This window comes from Callionymus lyra, chromosome 9 (genome assembly GCF_982586985.1).
Source record: "Callionymus lyra chromosome 9, fCalLyr1.hap1.1, whole genome shotgun sequence".
Classification (NCBI taxonomy): domain Eukaryota; kingdom Metazoa; phylum Chordata; class Actinopteri; order Syngnathiformes; family Callionymidae; genus Callionymus; species Callionymus lyra.
Window position 1 is genome coordinate 12,971,014 of NC_141826.1, and position 16,085 is coordinate 12,987,098.

At 41.6% G+C, this 16,085-nt stretch overlaps 2 protein-coding genes across 2 annotated transcripts; both read right to left on the minus strand.

The window, feature by feature from the left end:
* Positions 1 to 1,502: 1,502 nt before the first annotated feature.
* Positions 1,503 to 3,955, minus strand: kctd12b (potassium channel tetramerisation domain containing 12b). The gene has a single exon (XM_087798399.1). It carries the CDS (start codon positions 3,518 to 3,520, stop codon positions 2,669 to 2,671), a length of 852 nt encoding a protein of 283 aa, XP_087654525.1. The 5' UTR covers positions 3,521 to 3,955; the 3' UTR covers positions 1,503 to 2,668.
* Positions 3,956 to 6,223: 2,268 nt separating this feature from the next.
* On the minus strand, positions 6,224 to 13,128 carry znf711 (ZFX family zinc finger ZNF711). The gene is made up of 8 exons (XM_087798401.1): positions 12,896 to 13,128; positions 11,257 to 11,335; positions 11,061 to 11,160; positions 9,837 to 10,679; positions 9,592 to 9,738; positions 9,274 to 9,474; positions 8,994 to 9,128; positions 6,224 to 8,913 (listed from the first exon to the last, which is right to left on the minus strand). The coding sequence occupies exons 3-8, from the start codon at positions 11,137 to 11,139 to the stop codon at positions 7,733 to 7,735; spliced, it is 2,586 nt and encodes an 861-aa protein (XP_087654527.1). The 5' UTR covers positions 11,140 to 11,160; positions 11,257 to 11,335; positions 12,896 to 13,128; the 3' UTR covers positions 6,224 to 7,732.
* Between the last annotated feature and the right edge of the window lie 2,957 nt (positions 13,129 to 16,085).

Below are 16,085 nucleotides of genomic sequence, written 5' to 3' on the forward strand. Positions count from 1 at the left end.
TTGCCACTAGAAATGTTGTATTAAACAGGGTAAAAGGGACTCTGGCTCATCAGTACAGATAAAATGTTAAAGTAAATCAACTAAAGAATGTATCAAGACTGCTGTAAGTACTCTCTGGAATGCAAGGAACAGAAAGGATTGTACTAAGAGCTCTTTAGTTGTCACTTTACAATCCAGAGATTCAACTGTCGCTCTAAGCTTCATCGCTGAGGAAGGTCAACACTTGTCACACGTCCACTGTTGAATGTAGAGTCACAAGACAACACACTGAGCTCCCACATTTCACACTTGAGACGTGTTTCTCCACGCTAGCGCTAATGGCTGACCCCTGCGTTCTCCTGCTGGTGACCACGGCAACGCCGGGACGGAAAATGTTTCACTTCACAAGGACGTTGAGTAACATCTCGAACAATAACACCTGGGATTTTTTCCACCGCATGAATCATTTTAAGGAAGTGAGACGTTGGAGTGTCTCAACAGTTTTTTTTATGAAGCTAATCTTCTGGGTCAGATGGAGCTCACAGTCAGATAATCTAAGGTACTTAGCATGCAGTAATCTGGCTGGTAAAATGAGACAAAGGATTGTAGTATAAATTGATGAAGCAACTCGAGAAACACATTGTGTAACAGACTTTTATAATAATTCAATTAAAATCTCTTAGTTCAATCCCAGATCAGTTATATTTCGCAACATATAAACACGTGGACTGTGGGCCCACGTAGAGCCCAAATCTTATTATAAATGGACATCTACGATTCCCAATTCTGCAAAAAAGTTAAATCTCTTATAGCAGTTATGAGAACAACAGGATTAAATCCATTTTGTATTCCTGGTCAGGTTGCAGAATGCTTAATGAATCCTGTTAATCTCAAACAGGATTACCGCTCAAAGTAAACAAGATAAGTTTGACAGGGTTGAATATAACCAAAGGTTACCTATTTTAGATGCTGGTTGAGATGTCTAAGGGATCGATTACCTATCTAGGAGGGTTCAATTTGTAGAGTTAATGTGTTGTTAGGTACATTATAGGAAAACAATTTCAATATTTTTTGTTGTTTTTGAAGATGTGTTTATTTAAGTATTATTAATACGGTAATTAATAATGAATACATATAACTAAATATGGAATATCCCAAATGTATAATCACCTAATAGTTTGGTTTTGTTTGCTCTTTGAGCTTAATATTTAGTCGTGTCTTTTTTTAAATTGTTTTTGGCACACTTTAACCGATAAATTATAGGTAAAAATCAGCACACATTGTTCAGTATCGTGGACACCGATTGGTTCAGAGAAGTAGCATCAATGAACTGCCTAAATTTGGAGGGGAACTCAGTGAAACTCCACAACTTGTTAAAGGAGAGAAGAGCATGGCAAAGAGTAAAAAAAGATATACCCATAACAGTGAGAGGTTCTACGATGTAACTCTAACCTAAATGACGGTTAATTTCATTTCACCGTCTCATTCTGATGCATAAAACACAAATGCAAAATACCAACAACTTAGAAAGAAAACAACTTTTTATTTGACACTTTTCACCGCTGCCTCACATGTGCGCAGCCGCCGACTTATTGACGTGGACAACAGTGTAACACACGACTTGTAGTCTCGGTCGAACTCACGCCTCCACCTTCATCCTTTCATTTTGTCATATCTCTGTATAGGTTTATCTTTCCGAGTGGGTTCGGGTGTCTTTCAGTCTCAGGTGTTTTTAACACAGACACTGAAATCTCCCCTGCCTCGCTCGCTAAGACCCCAGTCCTAGCTACGACGGGGGGAGAAAAGCTCTCACTGTGTGCTGAATTTATTATCGCAATGAACACCTCTATGCAACGGTACTGTAATACTGGACCAAAACTGAATTTTCAGAACATTGAAATATGAGCCAACATTGGTTAAAACTACACAGTTGCGATAGAAGCCAAGATTTACGGTTAAAAGAGTCTAAAATATGCAAATAATTGACAGAGACGCACGTTTTTTGAAAATGGACCACCTTTCTTCTACTCCTAGGAAATGGCAAAATTATTACGATCATCTCTCCAGAGTAATCTTTTCTCCATGTTCTGCCGCCATTTTAAATTCTCACAGCACAGATGTTGACGGCAAAAGATCCGAGTTAACAGTTAAAACAATTAGGATGACGACATGATAGCATGATGATCTTGTCTAGAAAATCAATTTGCAAAAAAAATCGATTCGTTTTCTGGTTCCAAAGGTTCAACGGCACACAGGACTCTTAACCAAGGGTCTCTGAAGATGCATATCCTTTTCAATTATTTTGTCGTTTTTTGATCAGAGAAGTTAGGGACAGTCGAAAAGACTGGAGAGTACTTCATGGCCAGCACTTTCTTTTAAACGCCCCTGCACGCAAACAGAACTATCTCCAGAAGACAGGTTTGTGCTTCATCAAAGGGGGGGGACGTCGTATTCCAAATACAAAAGGGGAGAGTTGATGAAATGATTCTGCTGGGAAGAGGGTTGGCTTTGTCGTGGGTGGAGGACGAAGGAGGCAAACAGAGAAAGGGTTCTTGAAGAGGGAACCCAAGAGGTCACAGTCACTGCTGGTTTGCGATGTGTGGTACAGAAGCTGGAGAACAAGGAAGGTAACAACATCTACTGGGAGGAAGGGAGGTTGAAGGACTGGGCACCAGGGGAACAAATAGTCTCACTCACGGTAGAACACATATTCAGTGTAGCTGGTCCAGATCTTGTCGTCGGTCTGCTCATGGGCAAAGGCGCAGGTTCCTGTTGAGTTGCAGGCCACCATGTGGAAACCGGTGTCGGCCAGCTTGTCGAAGGCCTGCTCCAGGAAGGTGAACTTCAGGTAGTAGCGTGAAGTGTAACGCTCGGGGGGTCTGTCCGGATCCCGACTTTCGTTCAGGGTGTCCCCGAACACCTCTTTGGCCAGCGAGGTCTTTCCGCACACCATGATTCGAGCCACGCGGCGAAACTTGGCGTCGGTGTGGCTGTCGCGGCCGAGGGTGTACGAGCCCCGGTAGCCAATCGTGATGAACCCCGACCTCTTGCCGTCCATGGAGCTCGGCACGAGGCTGGCGCAGGCGGCGGCCGCGGCGCCCAGGGACCCCAGGTTGCGCGAAACGTCGATCCCGGGCGACGAGTCCTCCGGGTCGCTCGGGCAACCGTCGTCACCCAACGAGTTCTGCTTGCTGATCTTGGGCGACAGCTGCTTGACCAGCTCCGGCAGGACGAAGAACTCGGCCTCGCGCTGCAGTCGCCCGCGCTCGGGGAAGTGGTCGGGGAGCACCAGCTGCTGGTCCCGCAGGTAGTCCAGGATGTACCGGAAGAGGAAGCCGTCGCGGTCCACGAAGAAGCGACCTTTGGTGTCCCGGGCCAGACCCTTGACCGACTTCCGGCTGAACATCTCCCACAGCAGGGAGTCGGGGACACTTGTGAGGGTGGAGTAGCGGGTGATGTACACCTGACCCCCGACGTTGAGCTCTATGATTTCTGGAAAGGGAACTTCCTCCCCGGATATGCCGCCGTCTGGCAACGCCATGTTCGACTAGAAAAAGTTTAAAATTCAACAACAACCAAAAAAAGATTCTCACACACTGCAGCAGAGACTCCTATTCTAACTACAGCTCTCCTCCATAGTGACTAAAACATTGCTCAGGGGTTCTCAGGCAGCGCTCGGTTCATGTCCTCGCCACAGGAAACACAGATGCTGCAACCAGGTTTCACAACAGTCCATAACGACCCGTCGCCTCGTGTCAAGAGCTCCTCTCTTCAGTGAACTTCAGTGAACCAAGCCATAGTTGGTGAGAGCAGTGGGGGTCCCGCACACGTACAGCCAGCAGAGGAACAGGATGCTCCACACGTAGTGAGACAGGAGGAAGGTGTACAAAAACGCCTCCGTTTTTTCCATGCCAGGCGGTTTCTCGTCCCACCCGCTCGTCCTCCAGGTCCGACTGGAAAAAGTCTGTCACAACGTGACGGAGGAGACGGCGGTAGTCATGCCGCTTGGCCACGCCCCCCTCCGTGACGCGTCCTCTGCTGTGATCACACTTTACTACTAAAACGCTTCAATGATGAAACATCCATTTTATTGCACCTTGATTTATACGGTTTTATTTTATCATGTATACACTTCAAATAATAGCGTAGTAACGGTTAAATATATATTTTATATTATACTGTCCTGGAAACTTTATTATTTTATATAGAACTGGAGAAAACAACTGAACACAAACGTGTATTCGTGTAAACGCATCCAATTCCTCTGCGACTGAAATCTTATTAGAAAGGTGATCCACATGAATGAACCCCATTTAATTTAAAAAGCATTAATTTTTGGAACGCGGCTTGTGTTGTTTTTTGCCACACGGGGTTGCAGGGACATCTAGTGGACACAGATGGGATAGCGCTGTCATTTCGACTTGGCTGATGCCTTCAGTTTGTCAGATATGATCAGGTCACACCTTTTTTTTTGCGGTGGGAAGTGTCAATCAAAAGTGGACAGAAACCAGAGAAAAAAAAAGAGATAAATGTACTGGGTCGGGTCCTCCTAGTTGACCAACACTGTAGTCACCCATGGGGAAACCCCCCCGCCCCCCCAAAAAAATATCCAGTCCCCCATCTCTAAATCTGGTCCTACTTTGAGTCCCTCCTGGATTACAGAGCTCACCATCTCTCGGGGGTCTACTCAAGGGTACGTCATAATGTGTCGCTGCATGAAGAAAAAAAAAAGGTCAGAGAAATCACTGTCAGTCCTCACAGCTTCTCTCCTCTGACTCATCAACCATTCTGCCGTTGATTTCCCGGAGGATTCCAGCTGGCTCGGATCCACGCTGCCTCGTATACCTCAGGGTTATTGACACATGGCAAAGGGCAGGATGTGGAATTTTTCCCGAAACGAGCAGAACCATTGTGGTAAAGCCCACAAGAGAAAATACTGAGACATGATTCTTTCATCGTCAATTATCCACATGTACATGAATAATGGGAACAGAAATGACGACAAAGAAGATAGTAGTATCTTTAAGTCAGTGCAGGTGAACAGTATTCATGGTAAGAAAGGTGGATCATCTTTGTGTGTATACTTTCACAGAAGCTTTCATGCATCAATTACTTTTCTTAACGACGTATATTAATGTTTTTATGGGCTACGATCGTAGAATACTCACCAGCTGTTGATCCATGGGCATGAGAAACTCATGTTTTTTTTTTACCACCAGCTCAACACTGTAATCACATTAAAAATCACACTTGATTTATTCTCTAAATTACGCTCCAAGTGAATACATCAGACAAATGAGTCTGACCTTCTGCAGATGATGGATTATCTGTGGACCATTGTTGATTCTCATCACGGTGATCGCCTCCTGAGCCTCGTCATGCGGGCGTTTAACGTGACCAGTCCACGACTCACGGACTTGAAAGAACAAATATCTTACAGTTAGAAGGTAAAAACTCGACCTGCTTTGATATTAAGATTCTTAGACAGTTTGACATCTGCAGCGATACATGATTTATGCGCTGCCTCGCATGACGCACTGTAGAAAATGTGTCATGTCGACGAGTTAGTTTGTAGGTTATTTTTTTTGTGGCCTTGATAGATGATGTATAAGTGAGAATGGTCTAGTGGAAAGACTTTCAGAAAAAACTTACATTGGTAGACTTTTAAACCTTTAGCGCCTCACAAGATTATTCATCGAGGACATTTGTTGGCAAGATATTTCGGCAGGAAGTTGACCTACCCATATGTTGGTGAAAATAGCTCATTATTCAGTCAAGACAATGTAAATAAATACATATATGCATAATCAAACTTAAGTTTTGGGACCTGGAACATTCACTTTAGAGGTGAGAATTGAAACAATAGATCATATATACTTCACATTTAACTTGACGTATTTTCAAAAACATTTAACCATCTCATGTTTCAACATGTCATTTCCCCTCGTTGAATAGGTTCTTCTAATATGTAAAAGTCTTAAATAAAATATATTCTCTACCCACTTCAAGTAGATCTACTGTACCGGCTCCATTTCGCCATGTTTAAAGAATCATCTACAGCGATACAACTCACCCCCCCATCAATTTCACCATTTTTAACTCGGTACAAAATACATATTTTACTTCAAACAATTAACCGACTTAGACAGTATATGACAAAAGGAAATAGGAGTGTCAACATTTACAGTACTTAATTATTTAAGCAAACAACTGCTTAAAGATTTGCAGAGAGGGACAGCGAGCATAAAAAGATATCTGTTTATTTTGGTTCATCCCCACCAGTAGTTTATCCACAATCAGACTGAAAGGAAATATAGTCAAAGGTACATGAAATGCAGGGAATTTAATATATATCACAATTAATTCCATGGAGACAGCATGTGTGCATACTTTAAAGACTAATGCCAATATGGTGGTGAGAAGTGACTTCAAGGGTGTCGAAATCCCAAAGTCTGGGATGGGATGTGGTCATTACGGTCAAAGGGACGGGAAACTTGTTAGTGAGCACAAACAAAACACAAAACCCAATCACATTTCCATAGAACAAAACAAATGGTTTCACCCACTAATTTTAACGACAGTTATTCTTGAAGCTTTAATGGATTGTGTGCCCACTGGCTAGATTACATCGACCAACTCACAACGCTGTTATTGTTTATCTTCTAGGGCGCGTGTATATTCATATAAAACATATACAGTATACAACCCATACATGTAATTAAAAATACAAAATAAAGTTATTAAAGTGCTTTCTACTGACTCAAACACACAATCTCTGAGAGAATGGTATTGGTGCAGCATGTTTGAGAGTTAAAATCACTTGTTTTTTCTGTGTTCATCAGTGCTTAAGGGACAAAGACCAGGCTGATGTAAGGCATCAACGCAATCAGAGCAGTTAGCCGTCAGCAGCTGCATCGTAGATTGCGTATAAAATTCGCAATCGTATAAAAACAGCTCCAACGTTAGTCAAATTTTTCTCCAACCATAATTCATATGTTAAAGCTGATCAACAGGGTTTTTAGGGATATCTTCCTAAATGCACTGCAGGTTTATCTGTATTTAATGATGCTGATCAGAAATCAGATTCCACTTTTATTACATAATTAACAGAACATTGCCCATTTTCCACATGGATAAATTAACTCATTTCTCAAGATTTGGGAACAAAACTAAAAATAATGTAGAGACTGCGGGTCTACAGTAATACCCCTTTAAGGTGCATAACATTTGTCAAGATAGCTGGGAACCTTTCGCCGAGCTCCGGAATGGCCCAGTCCCTTAAGAGCCGATGACATTTCTCTGTTTTTGTCATGATAAAAGCTGGTTAATAAGATTAATAGATACCAGATGGTACTGTGGAGGCAAACTTCCTCATCTGAATAACTGACGTTCACAAAGCAAACCTTTCATTTACAAGACAGACATCATCCTACCGGATTGCAGCTGAGTGGGTATAAAAATAGACATTTGAAACCCTGAATATATGCTCATGTGATTTTTCTGCAACAAAATAAACAGGTTACAGCTCCCCCACTCAATGTGCACACTGTTTTTTTTTTTTTATACACTTCACTTGAAAGACATTTTAGCCGTCACCGCGAAGGAGTTTAAAACCAATTTAAATATAGAACCAAAACTTCACCAGCATCCACAGATCACTTCCATCAGGAATTTTGACTTTTATACACCAACGATATTTCTGATGACACATGTTCATTCGGGAAAGAGGAGTGTTTTTCGACGAGCAGTGACACTACACCAACACGTCTTTGTGGTGCCTGGCTATGTGCTGGCTCTTTTCTGAGGGCCTGCGGAAGCCCTTGGTGCAGTAGTCACAGCGGTGGGGGTAGTCCTTGGTATGAATGGAAATGACGTGGCGCTTGAAACCAGAAGCGTCCGTACTGTTATACTCACAATACTGGCACTGATAAACCTTCCTACCGCTGTGAGTTTTCATATGTTTTTTCAGTTCGGCGGGCTGTCTGAAGCCCCGCCGGCAACGCTTGCACTTAAATGGCAGGTCCTTTGTATGCAGGGACAAGATATGTCGACTCAACGTGAACGTGTCGGGAGCGTTGAAGTTGCAATGTCGGCACTGATGCACCTTGTTGCCCTTGTGTGTCTCTGCGTGCTTCTTCAACTCCGAAGGCCTGTGGAAGCCCTTCTCACACACGTCGCACTGGTGCGGGAAGTCCTTGGTGTGAACGGAGATGATGTGCCGCTTCAGGTCACTGGAGTTGGTGCTCTTGTGTTCGCAGTGAGGGCACTGATGGGTCTTATGACCTTGCACCATCTCTATGTGACGCTGAAGTTCCCGTGCGTCGGCATACGCCTGTGGACAGTGGCTGCACTTAAAAGGCAGGTCGGCGCCGTGCTTGCTCTTGATGTGAGTTTTCAAATTCGACTGATCCGCACAACGGAACTCGCAGTGCGGACACTGATAGGGTTTCTCGCCGGTATGGGTCCGCATGTGTTTCTTCAGCTCCGAAGGATGACGAAAGCCTTTCGCACATTCGACACAGACGTGTGCAAAATTCTTACTGTGCACAGCGAGCAGATGACGGTTGAGCAGGCCTTGTTCCGCTGTCTCGTATTCACAGTACTTGCAGTGATGAAGCTTGGGCTCACGGTCCTTGACGATGAGTTTGTCCGAGCCCAGTGGACTTGACTCGTGGTAGCGTCGAGTGTACTCTGTATATTCTGGAGAGCGCTCACTGTTGTGGCTCAGCAACTTGTGACTCTCCATATGGTTATGGAAACTGACCTTCTTGTTGGTGGTAAAGTCACAATCTGTGCACTGGTACTTCTTTTTTAAAAGGTGGTCCGGGTGGTTCTTCATGTGACTCTTGAGGAAGCCCCGTGAGCGGAATTTTTTCCCACATATGTGGCAGGGATAGACTGTCAGAGGCATCCCATCAGGTCCAATAATGACAGCTGAAATAGATCATTGATATATTCTGGGTGATTTGGAATAAATGATGAACACCACTGTGCACTCATTAAATCGACCGTACCAGTTTGGCATTGCCTTGTGTCTCCTTTCTTCTTTTTCTTGGGCTTGGGTTTCAATGCACGGTTTGCGGCGACTCCTTCACGAATTTGGAGAAATGATGTAGAAGATCCATTCTTCACCTGGTCAATGGTATTACCTAAAATTGTTTGAAAGCTCAATTTCAAAAAATGCTTATAAACAAAACACCCATTTGTTTGTATTCTTTTAAAAAAAAATAATATGGGCGCAATTGTCACTACAGAAAAAAAAACTATTTCCTAAAGGATCAGTAAGCAACATACCAATATCATTATCATCATCTTCGTCATCATCATCATCATCTTCATCAGTGTCGTCTTCATCATCATCCTCCATTTTTGGCTGGTTCTTTATTGCCATGTAAACCATCTTATCCCTGCCAACTCCAAGCCTGCCTGATGATGCTGCCTCAAGGTCTGGATGGCCATTGTGGTAATCATCCTCCGTTATCACCTCTGTTCCACCTGGACAGACAGGAAAAGTCAACTCTGCATAATGAAGCCATGACAAATGTATAATAAAGTATATTTAACCAACAAGACTTAAACAGGGATTTTTTTTTGGACAAAGTAGTGACTCACCTAAATCATCATCGGCTTCAGCTTTGAAAATGTAGACCTTTATAACCTCTGCTCCATCCTCTTCCTTGATATCCTTGTCTTCCATGACCTCTGTGCTTATCTCAAGAGGTGTATCACCAATGTCGAGCTTCTCACCGACCTCATCCACTTATAACGGAAAAAAAAAAATTGATATAGAACAAAGAAAGACCCCACAGATATATTGGACAGAGGACACAATAACAAAGCACTGTGCAGTGACTTACAAGATATCATGAGATAATCCTCCGAACTGCTTCTTGCATCATCTTCTTCATCTGTTTGCAGAGTAACACCTTCTGACGGAAGCTGTTCATGAATTATTGTTGCTGTGTTTTCCTCTGTCACCATCAAACCTCCCGCAACAAGCTGATGTTCCAAACCATTGTCCTGGTGCTCTGAGAGCAACTCTGCCACAAACACTTGATCGGGCATGTCATCATGATGGTTTGGGTCCTGAATTAGGTTTGAGGTGAGAACATGGTGGTGGTGGTGGTGGCGATGATGATGGTGGTGGTGATGGTGGTGGTCTAGGGCTTCTTCGATTGCAACTTCTGACCCGAGAATATTTTCAGGCATGATCACACTGTGCTCCGACGTTTCCATATCATCACTGCACATATCATGGCCTTCAACCCCTTGGGAATGGAGACTTTCCACATCTACTTCCAGACCTTCTACAACCTCTGCTTCTAAACCTTCCACTTCAACTTCTTCCTCTAGGCCCTCTACAACATGAGCTTCCAAATCCTCCACATCAACCTCAGTCTCAAGGCCCTCTACAACTGTTGCTTCCAGACCCTCCACCTCCACCTCACCCTCAAGACCCTCCACGACTTGTGCTTCCAGTTCGACAACTTGTGTTTGAAGTCCCTCGACCACTTCTGCTTCTAGTCCCTCCATGTCTGCATGTAGACCCTCCACCACTTCCGTCTCCAAGCCATGAACCTCCAGTCCATGTTCCAGAAGGATGCCTTCATCCGTCATCACGTCCGAGAGAAGCATACCCTCCGGGACAGAAACAACGATGTGCTCCCCGTCGATATGAGCCAGACCACCCATCCCTGCAACTGCAAACACATTTAAAGAGACATTAATGTAATGTATACAGGCCCGTTTCCATGACAGTTTCAAAATTCAATTAAGGCCCCTTCAAATTTCTGTATGCGTTATGTAGGAAAGATCACATATGTCAAACTCTTATACAAAGAAGCCTACTCCTCCAAATCGGTTTTGTATTCCTTCTGGATGCGATCAACTAGATAACACAATTTAAAGATGATACACTGAATTCTACTTAGTCATATTGATTTAACCGTCAACTATAATCTCTGGCAACAAAACTTCATTAGAGGGATACCTTTTCTTTTTACAATATTTGACGCCGATCTACTATAGCTTCTTAAACCGAAGGCTGTAAAAACTGAGGTTACCCAAGAGCAGCCACTTACCAAAGTCTTGCATGATCATTGCATGGGGCATCTTTAGCTCCTGTGTGTGTAACTCCAACACCCCTCCACCTTGGTCCATGTCTTATTTTTTGGGAGGCGCCTTGAAACAATTATGAAACTAAGTATGATGATAATAACGTCTAAAAATAATGCAAACAATTCCTCTTCTTTAAAAAAAAAAAGATATGGTACCAACCTTCACATTTGATGATCAGAATCTAATAGTTAATCCAAAAGAACTGTGGACGTATTCCCTTCCATCAATGCTATTGATCCTTTGAAAGATAAAAATGATATCATCAGACCGAGGAACAACATCAACTTTTGAGAAAAAGAAATGACAATATCTGTACAGATTAGTGTTGGAATAAGCAAACAGGGGAAAATCAATTTTAAATGCATTTAATTTTTTTTAACAATTTCCCGAAGGGATCAATAAAGTTCTATATATCTATCTACATATATATTATAGGGATGGTCCATGAAAGGAAATCTGGCAACTTGAACATTGATGATAATGCATTTCAAAGAAAATCTCGCACCAAAAAGTACCGTGGAAAGGGTCATTTTTCTTCGCAGAGACCAGGAATAATGCAAAGCCGTCAGAGAACATGTAGGATAAGTGGGTGTTTATCATAGTAATTTAGACGTCCAGATGCACCTCTTTTTCAAACAGGTTTCTGTTGTCAAACATTAAGGTGAATGCAATCATCCCATTTGATAGAGGTAATCGTTCCTATGACTGTAGTCGGAATCTCATCACATTGTGCTCCGACTCAATCGTCAACCTTGACGGAAAATGAAAGCGGTCAATTGGTTAATTTTCCTAATAGTGGAGTATTAATCCAATCAAAGCTGGACCTTCACAAACTTCACTTACAGTTCAGTGTGTTGTCAATAAGGTGCAAGTATACATTTATTCAATGAATTAAATACAAACGTCAATGGAAAAATACGGCAGACATTATAAGAGCAATCTGATTTAATGAACTGAACCAACGAGGAGGGTTGTAATTTCTTAAAATTTATTGAAAGACAAAAAAACTTTTGTTGGATTAGATTAAGTGTTGTTGTACAATGGCGCCTCCTATCGTATTTAATAGATGCGACAGGCTTGTTTAAACTGGCGCTATTACGGCGCTTACTTGAACCGAAATCCGCATATGAAATAAAACAATATAGCCACTTGTTTATCTAAATATGGTACGAACCACATCGGGGTGCGTTTTAAAAATGTATATATTTGCGCGGGAACCACAACAGAACAGCTTTTAGATGACACTTGAGTTGTCATCTGTGGTCTGGAGTAACATTATTTATAACGTTTATAATATGGTAGTTATTGAGAATGTTGTGCTTTGTTCGAGCAAGAGTCCTACGCCCTGCTAGTTAACAGTCGCCAATGACTAACAAAAAAAAAAAAATACCGCAGACGTTACCCTGCTCCAGCCCTCCACCCACATCTGCTAACTAGCAAACAAGCTACTGCTTTTTCCTCTCGGCGCCATTTTGTTTTAGCATAAATGCTAACCCAGGAAAAACGCGAAGCAGCCTAAATAGCATAATGAGTCGATATACTTCGAGTGTGACAGCTTTGTTGAATGGAGAAAAAAGTAAAGACTGTGATTGAACATTTATTGGAGTGAATTCCGCAACGTATGCGTAGACATCGCCGTCTTTTCGTAAAGCTAGCATGCTAAGCTACACGGGGGCGCCTGTGCCGCATTATCTCCCATGTTGTTTTTCTGACGAGCCTGAAAGAGGGCCCACCGCCGCCGAGTGGGCCCTTATGCCTCTTTCTATATCCCCTTCTGGTTCGTTCGACGTTCTGTTACCTGATAACGCAGTCGTCTATCTCAATCGGCGTTTGTCGTCCTTCCCCGTCTAGTGTTATTGTTGTTTTGGTTTATTTTTCACGGTAAGCTAAGTGCGGCCTGCAGGTTTGGATCCCCGAGCACTCTTCGCTAGGCCTCGGCCAATCAGCGTGCTTCCTGACGAGCGGAGGGGGGAGGGGCAGGCGGGGGCCAGACAATGCGTGGCCTCGTTTACCGCTGATCCTTGACTATGTGCGTCATAAACACTTGGACGTAATGACTACAATTCCATCCTTTTCTCCTTCTAAATTCCAAAAAAAATAAATTCAAAATGAAAACTTTTGTTTTGTCTTTGTGGCGTCACGGACAGATACATCAAGCCCACCGTGGAAAACAGTACATTGGGGCCTCAGTTAGTTAGCCATGAAATAAATAAATAAAAAGTTCATGCAAAAGGGATTAATTTTTCTAGCACTTCACTTTAAAACACAGTTTCCAGTTTATTCCCAAATGGAAGAAGAATTCTAAACATGGCCAATACTATCAACGTTGATGGTAGTAACATCATTACACATGCATTGATGAAGATGCGTTCATTATCTTCTTGGTTTGTTCTACCAAAACCAGGAGCAATTTCACCAAGTGTTTAAGTCCTGAATGAGACACATGTTTAAAATGTTTTCTACTTCCATTTTTTCTATCAATACCAACCCTAATAATGGACGATATGGACTTGATGCATATATTATTTTTTTAATTCAATGTTTTCATGTCTTCACATTGTATATATTAGATGTAAACAACGAAAGGTTTGGTATTAAATTTGAGATTTAGATTTATTTATTTTTTAATACCCAAAGATAGATATATCAAATTGTATTGATCTTTGGGGAAATAAAATATAAAAGGTTGTACATTTCAAGGATACAGTTCACCATAAACTCCCTTCACTTTACATAACGGTTGAAAAGCAGATGATCTATGATGCCAAGCTTCAAAGACCAAACAAATCAGATTTAAGTGTGTGAACACTTCCCTGCTTGAGACCTTGGCTCCCGCCAGGTTTATTTGACATTGGCCCGATTTAGCCAATTTAATGCAGGAGGGGCAATTAGTAATAGTTATTTCTAGAGCACTTTTCTAGACCAGGGTCACAAACGATTAAACAATTCAAAACAATACACAATTAAAAGTTATACTATAAAAGGCGAAGAAGACACATAAGACAAACACAGGAGTTGAGGAAAATCAGGGAAAAGCTGCACAAATAAAAAGGTCTTAAGATGTTTCTTGAAGGAGTCAGTAGATCATCAAACACAGAGGGAGAGGAAGATCGTTCCAAAGCTTAGGAGCAACTTGTCTCTCCTCTGGTCCGGAATCGTGTTCAGGAACCATCAGTAGATTCTGATCCACAGACCTCAGAGTCCGAGCTTGGGTGTAAGGCTGGATCAGATCACTGATGTAAGGAGGAGTCTGACCATGAATAGATCTGAAAGTAAGAATCAGAATTTTTATAATTGATCCTGAAAGAAACTGGAAGCCAGTGAAGAGTTTTAAGGTTAGGTGAAATGTCACTGCAGTATTGTGAAGCGAGACAAGAGCCAAATGTAAGGATTAAATTATTCAATATATTTTGTTCATTTAATTGTTTGAATGTTACTTTTATTGAATTAAATCATTCAACGTTATCGTTTATATAATAATAACACAACTTTTTTTTAACTGCAACATTCAATTGCCACTCAAAACACTCAAGCTCTGGTTTTGAAAAAGATCAAATTCCCTTAAATACTATTGGTGTAAATGATGAAAACATGTTTTGGATTCACTGACAGAGGACTTTCGAGAACTACAGATCTGCGGGTTGTGTGAGTGAGTTTACAAAAAGTAATTACAGCAACACCTCCAGAGCAAAAAAAACGACAAGACTCACGCCTGGAGGACAACTGGAGCAATATTTTATGAATAAAGGTGTAACAACCTTGACCTGTTACTTTACTGTTCAAACGTATCTTTATTCGGTCCCGTGTGTGAGGCTGGAGCTGAATGCAACTTGTCTTTATGACAAAACACTTAAGGCTTTATCTATAGTAGATCATTTTATGTGGCCCGTCTGAAATCACAGTATATTAATGTAAATGTTGATGTTGAAGATGAGGGACATACCTTATTGATGTCTGATTCTGACTTATTATACATTAAAAATAATGTTGGAGGAAAGAAATTGATAAGTGATTGATAGAGTAAGTAAGTAAGTAAGCAATTTGTATTTATACAGCGCTTTTCCAGACCAGGGTCACAAACCGCTTAAAAAATCAAGACAATACTCAATAAAATATATACTTTAAAGATCAAGATAAAACTGAGAGGATAAACATTGAATTAGGATGCATTGAGCGTTGAAGAAAAAGAAAAATCTCTATCAGACTAATATTTACTGTTACAGACAGCTAGGTAAATATACATTTTAAAAAAAGTATTTTGTAATTGTTTTCGTAAATGTTAACAATCTTAAAATATACTTTTTAAAATTCTTGGCATTTAGAAAATTCCAACTGACAGTCTTACAAAAGCTAAGGATGGCCAACTAGAAAAAGAGTGATCTGAGAATTCAGTATAGGAAACAGAGACAGATGGATTTACTTAAATGAGAAATAATGTCTGGCTGAATTTTAGGTCCTACAGCTATTCTATGTGTCCACTTTCAAGACTTCTACCATCCCACTCCATGATTCTGCTCATGTTCTTTATTGATGACAACCTGTTGTACCGCTGTACTTCATGGAATGACATTTAAAAAAAAAAACCATAAATCAACTATTTGGCTCACTAGCAACATCAACTATGGTGCAGGCGATGTAGACATCATCCTAGATCCCACTGGTCTCTCTTCCTGCATCATGTCCCACCACCTGTCCACTTCTAAATCACTCTCTGCTGCTGGATTCAGGATCTCCTACACTTAGTGCCATCGGATCCAGGATCATCTCCATGGCTGTAGTCTTCTAACTCCTGATCTACCGTTTTCTCCATAATCTCTCTGCGATTACAGCAGAATGCTCTCCTTTTCCGAGTCTGGTTCTGCTTCAGGTTTCTGCCCGAACAATTTATTTTTGACAAACAAGTCATTCCTTCTGATAATGTTAAAAATTGACTTTCCTTTCAAAATTTGAAAAAAAAAAAAGATTATAAGGCATGGCGTGAATAAAAT

Bases quoted from the DNA above. Each gene is read 5' to 3' on its own strand.
- znf711 (XM_087798401.1), bottom strand. From the start codon at position 11,139: ATGGACCAAGGTGGAGGGGTGTTGGAGTTACACACACAGGAGCTAAAG. The intron at 9,739-9,836 runs GTAAGTCACTGC...TTCCGTTATAAG, and splicing joins GGATTATCTCATGATATCTT to TGGATGAGGTCGGTGAGAAG. The intron at 8,914-8,993 runs GTACGGTCGATT...GATCTATTTCAG, and splicing joins CACAAGGCAATGCCAAACTG to CTGTCATTATTGGACCTGAT.
- kctd12b (XM_087798399.1), bottom strand. From the start codon at position 3,520: ATGGCGTTGCCAGACGGCGGCATATCCGGGGAGGAAGTTCCCTTTCCA.